The 13,757-nt window shown below is 51.2% G+C and overlaps 1 protein-coding gene across 3 annotated transcripts in view; it reads left to right on the forward strand.

The window, feature by feature from the left end:
* The window catches only part of NECTIN2 (nectin cell adhesion molecule 2), a 32,474-nt gene extending 23,050 nt beyond the window's left edge, over nt 1-9,424 (forward strand). Inside the window, exons 6-9 of one of the 3 annotated variants that reach the window (XM_061388595.1) lie at nt 4,453-4,606; nt 7,716-7,779; nt 7,926-8,012; nt 8,883-9,424. In XM_061388595.1, the coding sequence (XP_061244579.1) occupies nt 4,453-4,606; nt 7,716-7,779; nt 7,926-8,012; nt 8,883-9,146 (569 nt within the window). In that variant the 3' untranslated portion in view covers nt 9,147-9,424. Of the gene's footprint in view, nt 1-695; nt 1,447-4,452; nt 4,607-7,715; nt 7,780-7,925; nt 8,013-8,882 lie in introns of those variants that run through there. The other 2 variants (XM_061388596.1, XM_061388597.1) reach the window with 2 other exon arrangements.
* Nucleotides 9,425-13,757: the final 4,333 nt, after the last annotated feature.

The following is a 13,757-nucleotide window of genomic DNA, read 5'->3' on the forward strand; positions in this document are numbered from 1 at the left end:
CGAGCTGTTGTTTCCTGTATGCACGTGTGTATGTGTGTGTTGGTTTTTTCTTTTGTCACCGCGTGGTTCAGCAGGTGGGTTCTAAGTTCCCCCACCAGAGATTGAACCTATGCCTCCTACAGTAGGGCTTCCCAGGTGGCTCAGTGGTAAAGAATCCGCCTCCCAATGCAGGAGACGCAGGAGACTCGTCTACCCCTGAGTCAGGAAGATTCCCTGGAGGAGGAAATGGCAGCCCACTCCAGTATTCTTCCCCAGAGAATCCCATGGACAGAGGAGCCTGGCAGGCTGCAGTCCATGGTGTCGCAGAGTCCAAAATATGGCTGAGTGACTGAGCAATCCCTCTGCAGTGGAAGCACGGAGTCTTAACCATTAAACGGCCAGGGAATCCCTAGCAATTTTCATTTTGGTTTTGTGTTTGTTATTTCAGGAGTCTTTTCTTTTTTTTCTATGTTGTTAGCAAAGCACTAGGCAGGTGTAAGGAAATCCATCTGGGGGAGGGCACCCACTGGCGCGGAGGGTGAGCGGGGCTCTCCCTCCTCTCCCCGCCTCCCCGTCCTCTGTCCCGCGTGGCGCCACCTCCCCAGTTCCCTGCCCTGCCCTGCTGTGTCCTGTCCCCCCAGCCCCCACCTCCAGATGTCTCCTCTTGACCTCGTGTCTCCCTCTCTCTCTCTCTCACCCCTCTTCTCTCTCCTCAGACACCCCCCGGGCCTCGCCTCAAGGCGCAGGCCCAGTGGTGTGGGGGGCTGTGGGGGGGACACTGCTGGTGCTGCTGCTTCTGGCTGGGGGGTCCTTGGCCTTCATCCTGCTGAGGGTGAGGAGAAGGAAGAGCCCCGGAGGAGGAGGAGACGGCGGCACAGGAGGGTCCTACGACCCGAAAACTCAGGTGTTTGGGAATGGGGGTCCCGTCTTCTGGACGCCCGCGGACCCTGGCCCCCTGAGGCCACAGGGCAAGGACGAGGAGGACGAGGAGGACGAGGAGGAGAAGGCAGAGAAAGGCCTCATGTTGCCACCGCCCCCGGCGCTGGAGGACGACTTGGAGTCCCAGCTGGATGGCTCCCTCATCTCCCGGCGGGCGATTTACGTGTGACCCCCCCACCCCCCACCAGCCCACCCAGGCAGACAGACAGACAGACTGAGACAGACACAGCACTGCGCACACCGGCCAGCCAAGGGCCCCAGGCTGGTTGAACTCATTTGTCCAAAACACACTGGAGTTCAAAGCTACCTCCCGCTTCCTTCCCTGGGATGTAGAGGGCGCTGGAATATCACACACTGGACTTCTGCGTCCTGGGCCACAAGGAGCAGGGGACGGCCCCCCGGGGGGAGGGGGGCGCTGGGGAATGGGGACCCACAGAGCACCACCCCCCACAGAGACTCTTGGTTCGGGCTCCAGCCTGCCGTGGCCCCATGACACTCAGGAGTTAATAAACGCCTTGGAGGAAAATATCCCGGGGTGTCTTGTAATACATCAGACCCCCTCTTTGGGGGGTGGGACAGGGACTGTTAGGTCCCAGCGGGTGGGCACTGGAGAGGGGGAGCGTGGTGGGGGCTAGACTTGGGGAGGCTGGGGGAAGGGAGGACTCTGATCACTTGGGTCCTCGAAGGACACATTGGATGTCCGAGCCGTCTGAGGCCCGGGGAACTGGGCTCTGGGGCTGGCGCTTGGATGTGGGGCTTCCAGGACACCCTTCCCAGGCCGAGTGGCCAGACTGGCAGGAGAACTGAGTTCCTGGGCCCAGCGGGGCTGAGATCCTGGACTCCTGGGCCCTCAGGGGTGGCGAGGGCCTGGGATCTGATCCTCTGGGGGCATCTCAGACCCGACCTCCCCGAGTCTGCTGAGGACATTGGAAGGGAGGACTTTCCACCTGCATTTTCGGGGTGCTAAGAAACCAGGGGAGCCCCACCTAGGGAGGACATCACGTCAGCCTTTCCTACCTTCCTCCTAGTCCCATATCCCCAGGCTGGGCCCAAGGAGGGGCTCTGTATCCTTCTCACTGCCCCCTCTCCCCATTAGAAAATCTTACAAACTCAGGCTGGGGACTGTGGTGGTGGGGGCGAGGAGGGAGGCAAGGTTAAATCCAGTCACCTCCACTCTCCCGAGCCCCACAACCACCCCAGGTGGCCTTCATCTCTGCTCCTGAGGCTGTCCTGGGACTCAGTTAAGGCTGCACCCAAACACCAGCGTGGGGTGAAGCACCCAGGAGAGGCTGGGCGAGTCTGCTTCTGCCACCAGCATAGCCTTCCACTCGCTCTGCGGGGGACACAGCGGTGGCGTGCAGTCAGAAGAGCAACCTTAGGATGAGCAAGTGTGTGGACTGAGCGCAATTACTCTGATATTTCCCAGACGCTCTGAGAAGCCCTCCAGAGGATGCCAGGCTGTGTAACAGGAAGCTGTGGAAATGGGATGGTCCAGGGATCCAGACAGCATTCCCTCGGGCAGCTTTCTCTCCTCCTCTCTGCAGTGGGGTTGATGGAAGGGGGAGGCCTGTGGGCGGGGCCTCGGCACACATGTTATTTCCTCTGGTTGTTTACTGTCTGTACCACCCTGTCCTGTCCTGCCCACCTCCCACCCCAGCTGCCGCCTCCTCCCCCAACGGGAGGGTAGTGCCAGGAGTGCAGGGGCGGGAATGTGGTCGATCTGGCAGACAGTGGGTCCCCAAGTATCCCTGTTGGGCCCCTCCTTATGCATCTAGAAAAACACCAGCTGTGTGCCAGACCCCGTCCCTTGGACGTCACAGTGTGGAAATTGGCAAGTAAACAGGTAATGGCTCCAATAACTATTCAGGAAGTGGGAAGTGTTACAAAGGAGAGGTCCGGGGTTGTGTAAGGGGGAGTCACACTTCTCTCCACCCCTTTTCCTGTGAGCTTGGAGGCCCTCTGATGCTCTGCCCAGGATAACTTCATTCTGTATAATGCATGAGGGATTCTGATCCCAAGCCCAGAATCACGCATGCCCCCAATTTTCTGCCTTTTCATTCCATTCCTTGTCACCTCTCTTCCCTTAGCACCACACTCTCCCATCAGCTCTCTGCTTTCTGCTCTGCTCCCTCCTGTCCCTAAAAACAACCCTAGGCTTCCTCCAGAGGACCTTGGCTCTGGCTGGCTGTTCGCTCTTCCTGGAATGCTCTCATATCCTCATGGCTCGCCCCCTACAGCTACTTCAGGCCTTTGTTCAAATATCTCCCAGTAAGGCTCTCTCTGACTTTTGACTACCTTGCTCTGTCACGTAGCACTTCCCTACTATAAGTAAGGTGAATGACATTGGCATTATGTGGCATTGCCTTTGTATATGAAAGTGAAAGTGAAGTCTCTCCGTCGTGTCCGACTCTTTGTGACCCCATGGACTGTAGCCTACCAGGCTCCTCTGTCCATGGGATTTTCCAGGCAAGAATACTGGAGTGGGCTGCCATTTCCTTCTCCAGGGGATCTTCCCTACCCAGGGATCGAACCCGGGTCTCCCGCATTGCAGACAGGCACTTTACCATCTGAGCCGCCAGGGAAGTATATATATGCTGCTGCTGCTGCTAAGTCGCTTCAGTCGTGTCCAACTCTGTGCGACCCCATAGACGGCAGCCCACCAGACTCCCCCATCCCTGGGATTCTCCAGGCAAGAACACTGGAGTGGGTTGCCATTTCCTTCTCCAATGCATGAAAGTGAAAAGTGAAAGTGAAGCCGCTCAGTCGTATCCAACTCGTAGAGACCCCAGGGACTGCAGCCTACCAGGCTCCCCCATCCATGGGATTTTCCAGGCAAGAATACTGGAGTGGGCTGCCATTTCCTTCTCCAGGGGATCTTCCCTACCCAGGGATCGAACCCAGGTCTCCTGCATTGCAGACAGGCACTTTACCATCTGAGCCACCAGGGAAGTGTATATATATATATAAATAATTGGTTTTTGGGGCTGTCCTGGGTCTTCATTGCAGTGCGCGGACTTCTCACTGTGGTGGCTTCTCGTTGCAGAGCACGGGGCTCTAGGCATGCAGGCTTCAGTAGTTGCTGCTTGGTGGCTCTAGAGCGTGGGCTCAGTAGTTGTGACGCACAGGCTTAGTTGCCCCGCAGGATGTGGAACCTTCCCGGACCAGGGATGGAACCCGTGTCCCTGCCATGGGCAGGTGGATTCTTATCCACTTTGAATGAGGGAAGTCCCCTACGATTACCCTCTATCGTTTGCTGTCACCTGGCACATTAGCTATTATGTCTATTTCTCTACTTGTGGCTTCCCTGCCCGACAAAACATTCGTCCCATGGGACTGGCGCTTTTGCATGTTTTATTCACCATTCTATCACACAACAAATGCTCAATGAGGATTAAGTGAATAAAAAGAATGTCATCTGCCCTTGGGAGAGGTGGTAGGCAGGCAGGTAGTGACTGGAGGGTGGGGTGGGACGGGGAATAAGGCCTTGTGTGGCTTCCTCCTGGAGACTCCCTCACGCTGTCCTCCTCCTTGCAGAGACACCCAACACAGCCGGAGCAGGGGCCACAGGGGGCATCATTGGGGGCATCATCGCCGCCATCATCGCTACTGCTGTGGCCGCCACGGGCATCCTGATCTGCAGGCAGCAGCGGAAGGAGCAGAGGCTGCAGGGGGCAGAGGAGGAGGAGGAGTGAGTGAAGGGTCCTAAGAAGTGGATGGGGAGGGGTCCCAGGACCGGGGTGCACAGGCTGGGGGAGGAGGCTGGGAGAAAGTCGTTGGCAATGGTTGTGACGCTGAAATGGCTCAGCTTCTCTGCACACCAGTGCCAAATCAAATCTCCAAGACAGAATTTGGGATGACTGGCAGGCTACTGTCCAGAGAGTCGCAAAGAATCATACACCACTGAATCAACTTAGCACGCACCCAGAAAAGAGTAGGTTTATTGCTTTGCCAGGCAAAGGGGGACACAGTGGGCTACTGCCCTCAGAACCCAAGTGTCCTAACTTGGGGAAGATATTGAGAAGTTTTAATAGTAATTATTCAAAGAGGGTGCGATCATCCCATGGACATTCTTCTGATGGGTTGGTGGTGAGGTAAGTAGGAGTCAGCAGCATCAAGCTTCAGGTCCAATGGGTCTGGGGTCTACATGCCTGTGGGCCACTTATCATCATTAATCAGTTGCTTCTCCCACCTGGAGGGGATTTCTTTATCTGCAGAGTAGTTCAAAGATATTGTTGTGTGTGTATCCATTAATAGGGAAACAGGACCTTGGCCCAAGGCTGCTCTTAACTGTTTCTCCCTGGTCTTGCATCTCCTGCCTTCCCTAAGTAACAGCTGCTTGAATCTCCCCACTGGCACTCAGGGAAGGTCATGGAGGCTGAATGAAGGGTGTTTCCTATAAACAAAGAAATGGGGGACACAGAAAGGCCTTGTGCCCCAGGACCCCCACAGGACCCTGCACGGTATCAACTCTGTGAAACAGAGTGGTCCAAAATGACCAGGACTTAAATGGGGTGGAGAGGAGGGTTTATTTCCTAGAAATCATGGCCATGAAAACTCTGCTCTGTGATGTCATCAGAGTCCAGGTTCCTGCTATCTTGTTCTGCCTTCCCTTCATTCACATTCCAAGATGGCTCCCTTCTCTCTTATCATTGTCTACGTACAGGACAACCAGACATGGCCATCCTGGCCTCAAGGACCACCCTGCCTGCCAGTGGGAAGGGGAAATGGAAATAGAGGGCAGTCTTGTAAGGGAACCATCACATTCTCTCATTTCCCATCGGCCAGGGTCTAGTCACACGGCTGCCCTAGCTGCAGAGGAAGCTGGGAAATGTAGTCTTTATTCTGGGTGGCCACATGCCCAATCAAAATCCGTATTACTGTGAAAAAAGGAATATTGGGGATATGAGGGGAAACTAGCTCCACTTCTCTCTGTAGAACACTTGTTATGAGAGGCATCCTGACATCTCTACAGCATCTTGTGGAGACTTGATAAGAGGCATCGTACTTGTGATCTCAATGAAGCCTCATATCCATTCATCCATTTGTTCATTCAGTAGGTAATTCAGAAAGTATCCCCGTGGGGCAAGGCCCTTAAATTTAGGAACACAATGATGAGACAGAACACTTAAAAGGTGTCCAAAAAAGGGCTTCTCTGGTGGTCCAGTAGTTAAGAATCCGCCCGCCCATGCAGGGGACATGGATTTGATCCCTTGTCCCACAGGACCCCACATGCTACAGAGTAACCAGTCCTTTGCATCACACATACTGAGCCCGTGCGCCTAGAGCCTGTGCTCTGCAACAAGAGAAGCCCATGCACCTTAGGGGAGACTCAGCACAGCCAAATAAACAAATAAGCCTTTTAAAAAAAGTCCAAAAAATAATAAATTTAAAATGTAAATAAAAGATATCCACACACATCAACATATCGTATCAAGGAAACCTAGATTCTCAGACAGAGCTAAGGATACACATCTTCTCAAAGAGGAAGGTTTTCAGGTTCAGAGAGCTGAAATCACTTGCTGAAATTTGTTCAGCAAGAAAGTTTTGGGGGCAAAATGCTCTGATATAATGTGACCCAGTGTGTGTGAGGGGAGCACTTGTTAAAAATGCACCTTCCTGGGCTCACCCCAAACCTACTAAATCAGCACTTTCACAAGAAGGGCTTGGAGTCTATAGTATAACAAGCTCCCTAAGATGCACATGGAAGTTTGTGAACCAGTCTGAATCATCTAGTCAATGCAAACCAACAACCTGCTGATGTTCTCATCTTCTAAGCCTGTGAGACCCAGTGGTGTCTGAGATGGTGCTGGCCTTGAGCTCCTGGGGTTCACAGTCTGGAGAAGACAGATCCATCCCCAGACAACGACAGTCCAGGATGGCTAGGAATGGGCCAGGGAAGCTGAAGGAGCTGAGCGCGGCTGCAGAGAGCACCTGACTCAGCCTAAAAGATCAGGGAGGGCTTCCTGGAGGCAGGGACATCTGAGCTGGGGATTGAAGGTGTAGTGAGCACCCGCCATTATTATATATACAGGATACTCTGGTCTGTGGGTGTGCAGAATGAAGGAATTTAATATAGTTTGGGCGACAGGAAAGCATTTCACTCATTCTTTTCATTCTCTTTTTAAAATTATTTCTTTGGCTGTGCTGGGTCTTCACTGCTGTGCCCCGGCTTTCTGCAGTCACAGTGAGCAGAGGCTACTCTTGGCTATGGTGCACAGGCTCCTCACTGTGGTGCCTTCTATTGCTGCAGAGCACAGGCTCTAGGTGCGCTGGCTTCAGCAGTTGTGGCCCATGGGTTTATTTGGCTCACGGCGCATAGGGTCTTAGTTCCTGGACCAGGGATCGAACCCGTGTCCCCTGCAGTAGCAGGCAAATTCTTAATCACTGGACCACCATGGAAGTTGTCATTCTGTCTTTCTCCAAATATGTCCTGATACTCCTCATCATGGGTTCTGGGAACACAGCACAAATCTCATTTTTCTCCCCTCACACTGTTCGCCGCGGGATACAATTGTTGAATGAGATCAGAAGTGATATTTCAAATACAAACTCAGTATGTGCCCCATTAGAGACGCATAGCTAGCTATGATCCTATAACAGGAACTCTGGCTCCTCCTGGAGAGTCAGGAGAACTTCCTGGAAGAAGAGAAATTCATGGAATGAGTAGGAGACAGCAGGGGAAGGGGAAGTGGGTGGTGGAAAAGGGAGATCAGGTAGAGGAAAGAGATGTGCAGTGGCTCTGGAATAGAGGGCTTCTCAGGGCTTAGCCTCCACCTGACTTACCTCCTACCCCACAGACTGGAGGGACCTCCCTCATACAAGCCACCGACCCCAAAGGCAAAGCTGGAGGAACCAGAGATGGTAAGCACTTTCCCTGGAGCCCAGGCTGCCCCCACCTCCCCACCCACCTTCCCCCACTGAGGCCAGGGCTGGAATTGGGAACTTGGGGGAAGAGGCTGTCAGGGTAGGGGGGTGGTCCTGACTTGTCCCTCTCTCTCCCATCGAAGCCCTCCCAGCTCTTCACCCTGGGGGCCTCGGAGCACAGCCCACTCAAGACCCCCTACTTTGATGCTGGTGTCTCATGTGCCGAGCAGGTAGGAACTCAGGAAAGGTCAAGGGTGGACTTGGGATCTGAGTTTAAGGGCCTCCTTACATAAGAGGAGGCTTCCCAGGTGGTGCTAGTGGTAAAGAATCTGCCTGCCAATGCACGAGACGCAGGTCACTGGGTGGGTAAGACCCCTAGAGTAGGAAATGGCAACTCACGCCAGTATTCTTGCCTGGAGAATCCCATGGACAGAGGAACCTGGCAGACCACAGCCCACGGAGTCCCACAGAGTTAGACATGGCTGAGCACTCATACAGAATCTTACATATCAGAGCAAGGATTTCAAGGTTACAACTCAAGTTCAGGGCTGTATCTCTGGTCAGAGCTTAGAGGACTGAGATGTATTGATGTATTTAGGACTCAGTGAGGATGGTCATGGCTTTGAAAGTCCAAGGACAAGGGATGAGAGTTAAAATCACTCTATCAAAGAGGACCAGTTGAGCATCTCCATTTGCTGGGTACTGTGCCTGGAGCTGGGACAAGTCACTCCCCTCAGTGGCCTCCTAGAGATCAGGGGCTGGATGTTGAGTTTGAAAACAAGTCGAGTTTCAAGGGTAGAGCTTAAGTTTAGGTCAGGATTGAATTCAAAGGCTCATGGGGAAAGACCAGGGTTTCAACGATCAAAAGAAAAGGAAAAGCTTAGGATCAACGGGGTAGGGTCCACGCTCTGGGCTTTGAGTTAAGAACCACCTACATGATTATCCCAATATCAACCCAGGGAACAGGGGGTGACATAGGGTGAGGTCTGGTCTGGTTGGCATGGGGAGACGGTGGTCAGGAGTTGAGGGCCATGGAGCAAACTGGGATTCTGTGTCATGCTCAAGAGGTAACCTTGGGCTCATTCCCTCCCCATTCCCAGGAAATGCCTCGATACCATGAGCTTCCCACCTTGGAAGAGCGGTCAGGGCCCCTGATCCTTGGGGCCGCAAGCCTGGGGTCCCCCATCCTGGTGCCCCCAGGGCCACCTGCTGTGGAGAGGGTCTCCCTGGATCTAGAGGACGAGGAGGAGGAGGAAGACTATATGGACAAGATCAACCCCATCTATGATGCCCTGTCCTACTCCGGCCCCCCTGAGTCCTACCAGGGCAAAGGCTTTGTCATGTCCCGGGCCATGTATGTGTGAGCCACCGTGGCCTTGCCCTTTCACCTCTCATTTTTTTATATCTTAACTTTCGTCAGGGACCTAGGGTCCCTGACCTCGGGCCCAGCCACTGTCAGTCAGCACACATGCGTCTCATCTTTGACTTCTATCTTGGTGGCTCCACTGTGACCTCTAATCAATGATCTCTGATTCAGAGAAATTGGCCATGACAATGGAAACCTGATAACCTTAGGAGGGGCTAGAGAAGGTAGGTTTCTGCACAAACTCTTACCCAAGGATTCACCAGACATAGATTATACCTCTCACAAAAAAAAAAAAAAAAGATTATACCTCTCACGACCCACCATCTCCAGACTCCTCCCAAATCCCAAAGAAGACCCCAGACCTGATTTTTCCTCAGGCAGTAACTCCTACTAGATATGCTGGGGTTACATATCTAGTAACTCCTACTAGATATGCTGGGGTTACATATCTAGTAACTCCTACTAGATATGCTGGGGTGGGTGTTGGGGACATCCTGCTGCTCAGACCTGAGCCCTCCAGGCAGCAGAGCCTCTGTCACCCATTCCCCACCCTGTCCCCTAAAGGTGGAGGGAGGGGATTCCCCAGCCCAAAGAGGAACTTCCCCATCTCCTCCCTCCTGCAGGCAGGAGTCTCAGGGTACTGACCCTTCTTCCCTGTGCCCCCAGTACCCCAATTCCTGTCTCCAGAGAATTAAGACCCAGCTCAGGGCTACATGGGGTGAGCCTCATGCAGAGTGTGCCTTGCTGATGCCAGCCTTGGAAGAAGAATTTGCTGTTACTGTGAAGACTACTGAGTCCTTTTACTCCTGCCCAGTGGGATTGGACCCAAACATCTCCCTGGGGGTTGGGGGGAGAGTGGATCACCTGGGTTAGGGATAGGGGATGTGGCTGTTAATATAGCATTTCCTACAAAATATGAGTTTGTACTTACCAGATCTCAACTGGTGTTTTCTGTGCGCTGTTTAGGGGATAGGGGTGGAACATAATGGGTAATGAATGGGCGGCAGGGCAGGGTCCAGGGCTTGAAGGAATCAGTAGACTAGAAGTTAAGATAGGTTACAAACAAAAAGAAAAGGACCAAAGATATGAAAAAGATAGGTGAAGGGAAAATGAGCAAAAATGCATAAGCCATGGTTAATGGAAGGAGCGGGAGGAGTCCAGGGCATAAGGAAAAATAATCTACAACAGCAGTATAATGGGTAATGGGCAGAAATAAACAGAACAAAGTAGAAATAGCAGTAACTAAGTACAAGGGGCAGGGGTGTAATGATTAAGAGTAGGCCAAAGGCAAAATTATGAATAATGTTTTGATAGGAGCTCAGGGCATGATGGGCAATAGATCTCAATGAATGAGCCAGGGGTCGGTCAGTTCAGTTCAGTTCAGTTGCTCAGTCGTGTCCGACTCTTTGCGACCCCATGAATCGCAGCACACCAGGCCTCCCTGTCCATCACCAACTCCCAGAGTTTACCCAAATTCATGTCCATCGAGTCAGTGGTGCCATCCAGCCATCTCATCCTCTGCCGTCCCCTTCTCCTCCTGCCCCCAATCCCTCCCAGCATCAGTCTTTTTCAATGAGTCAACTCTTCGCATGAGGTGGCCAAAGTATTGGAGTTTCAGCTTTAGCATCAGTCCTTCCAATGAACACCCAGGACTGATCTCCTTTAGAATGGACTGGTTGGACCTCCTCGAAGACCAAGAGACTCTCAAGAGTCTTCTCCAACACCACAGTTCAAAAGCATCAATTCTTTGGCGCTCAGCTTTCTTCACAGTCCAACTCTCACATCCATACATGACCACTGGAAAAACCATAGCCTTGACTAGATGGACCTTTGTTGGCAAAGTAATGTCTCTGCTTTTGAATATACTATCTAGGTTGGTCATAACTTTCCTTCCAAGGAGTAAGCATCTTTTAATTTCATGGCTGCAATCACCATCTGCAATGATTTTGGAGCCCAGAAAAATAAAGTCTGACACTGTTTCCACTGTTTCCCCATCTACTTCCCATGAAGTGATGGGACCAGATGCCATGATCTTAGTTTTCTGAATGTTGAGCTTTAAGCCAACCTTTTCACTCTCCTCTTTCACTTTCATCAAGAGGCTCTTTAGCTCCTCTTCACTTTCTGCCATAAGAGTGGTGTCATCTGCATATCTGAGGTTATTGATATTTCTCCCGGCAATCCTGATTCCAGCTTGTGCCTCTTCCAGCCCAGCGTTTCTCATGATGTACTCTGCATATAAGTTAAATAAGCAGGGTGACAATATACAGCCTTGACGTACTCCTTTTCCTACTGGAAAAGACATGGAACTAGTTTGTTGTTCCATGTCCAGTTCTAACTGTTGCTTCCTGACCTGCATATAGGTTTCTCAAGAGGTAGGTCAGGTGGTCTGGTATTCCCATCTCTTTCAGAATTTTCCACAGTTTATTGTGATTCACATAGTCAACACTGAAATCAGATTGATTATATTTTTTGCAGCCAAAGATGGAGAAGCTCTATACAGTCAGCAAAAACAAGACTGGGAGCTGACTGTGGCTCAGGTCATGAACTCCTTATTGCCAAATTCAGTCTTAAATTGAAGAAAGTAGGGAAAACCACTAGACCATTCAGGTATGACCTAAATCAAATCCCTTACTATTATACAGTGGAAGCGAGAAATAGATTTAAGGGACTAGATCAGATAGATAGAGTGCCTGATGAACTATGGATGGAGGTTCATGACATTGTACAAGAGACAGGGATCAAGACCATCCCCATGGAAAAGAAATGCAAAAAAGCAAAATGGCTGTCTGGGGAGGCCTTACAAATAGCTGTGAAAAGAAGAGAAGCGAAAAGCAAAGGAGAAAAGGAAAGATATAAGCATCTGAATGCAGAGTTCCAAAGAATAGCAAGGAGAGATAAGAAAGCTTTCCTCAGCAATCAATGCAAAGAAATAGAGGAAAACAACAGAACGGGAAAGACTAGAGATCTCTTCAAGAGAATTAGAGATACCAAGGGAATATTTCATGCAAAGATGGACTCGATAAAGGACAGAAATGGTATGGACCTAACAGAAGCAGAAGATATTAAGAAGAGGTGGCAAGAATACACAGAAGAACTGTACAAAAAAGATCTTCACGACCCAGATAATCAAGATGGTGTGATCACTCACCTAGAGCCAGACATCCTGGAGTGCAAAATCAAGTGGGCCTTAGGAAGCATGACTATGAACAAAGCTAGTGGAGGTGATGGAATTCCAGTTGAGCTATTTCAAATCCTAAAAGATGATGCTGTGAAAGTTCTGCACTCAATATGCCAGCAAATTTGGAAAACTCAGCTGTGGCCACAGGACTGGAAAAGGTCAATTTTCATTCCAATCCCAAAGAAAAGCGATGCCAAAGAATGTTCAAACTACCACACAATTGCACTCATCTCACACGCTAGTAAAGTAATGCTCAAAATTCTCCAAGCCAGGCTTCAGCAATATGTGAACTGTGAACTTCCAGATGTTCAAGCTGGTTTTAGAAAAGGCAGAGGAACCAGAGATCAAATTGCCAACATCCTCTGGATCATTGAAAAAGCAAGAGAATTCCAGAAAAACATCTATTTCTGCTTTACTGACTATGCCAAAGCCTATGACTGTGTGGATCACAATAAACTGGAAAATTCTGAAAGAGCCAGGGGTATTGGAATGAATAAGGGAGAAATAGGGGCCACAGGCAAGTTGAGCAATAGATATAAAGCCTGATGCTCAATTAAGGTACAGCTAGAAGAATGCTGGAGGAATTCCCTGGTGGTCCAGCAGCTAAGACTCTGCAGCTCCCAATGCAGGCGGACAGGGTTCCATCCCTGGGCAGGGAACTAGATTCCGCGTGCTGCAACTAAGAATTCACAGGTCACAACTAAAGATCCCACATGTCTAGCCATGCAGCCAAATATTAATAGATACATACTTAAAAAAAAAAAAAAAAGAATGTGGGAAATGAAAGGGCTAAAGGCGTAAAAGGGCTAAAGGTCGTACGGGCAACTAAGTTGAAATGAATGGAGCGGAAGGCATGATGGATAATGGGATAGGAATGAATGGGCCAAAGATAGAAGCTTCAGTGACTGAGGCAAGGGTTGGGGGAAAGACACAGAAAGCATGATGGGTAACGAAATGGGTGGGCCTACGGCAACTGTCCCGTTAAATAGGTAAGAGGCATTGTGGGTAACAAGAAGCAGGACAGAGTTCACAAAACAGGTTAGAATTCTCCCCGTGGCACTGTGGGAAGGGCTAGCACTTCCGTCTTTCGGTCTCGGACTAGGTTTCCGACTTCGGACTAGGGGGCCGCCCCTTTGCCGCGGTGCCTGGTGGGACTCGAGGCCTGACCTTGCTGCCTAGCAGCCTCTGCTGCGCAACCCATCTTACTCCGTGTCCCTTGACCCTCGCACGTTAGCCAATGAACACACAAGATGGCTTACGACACCAGGGTCCGACCCACTGTACCTGAAGGAGCCAATCAGAAAGCTGCAAAGGCCAAGGCCGACCAATTATCATTAACAACTTCGCCGCGGGGCGGAGTCGAAAGAGGGACGCCTTCGGAAATGGGGCGGGGGTGTTACGTCAATGGGCGGTGCAAAGTGAGCAGCACAG

This window comes from Bos javanicus, chromosome 18 (genome assembly GCF_032452875.1).
Source record: "Bos javanicus breed banteng chromosome 18, ARS-OSU_banteng_1.0, whole genome shotgun sequence".
NCBI lineage: Eukaryota > Metazoa > Chordata > Mammalia > Artiodactyla > Bovidae > Bos > Bos javanicus.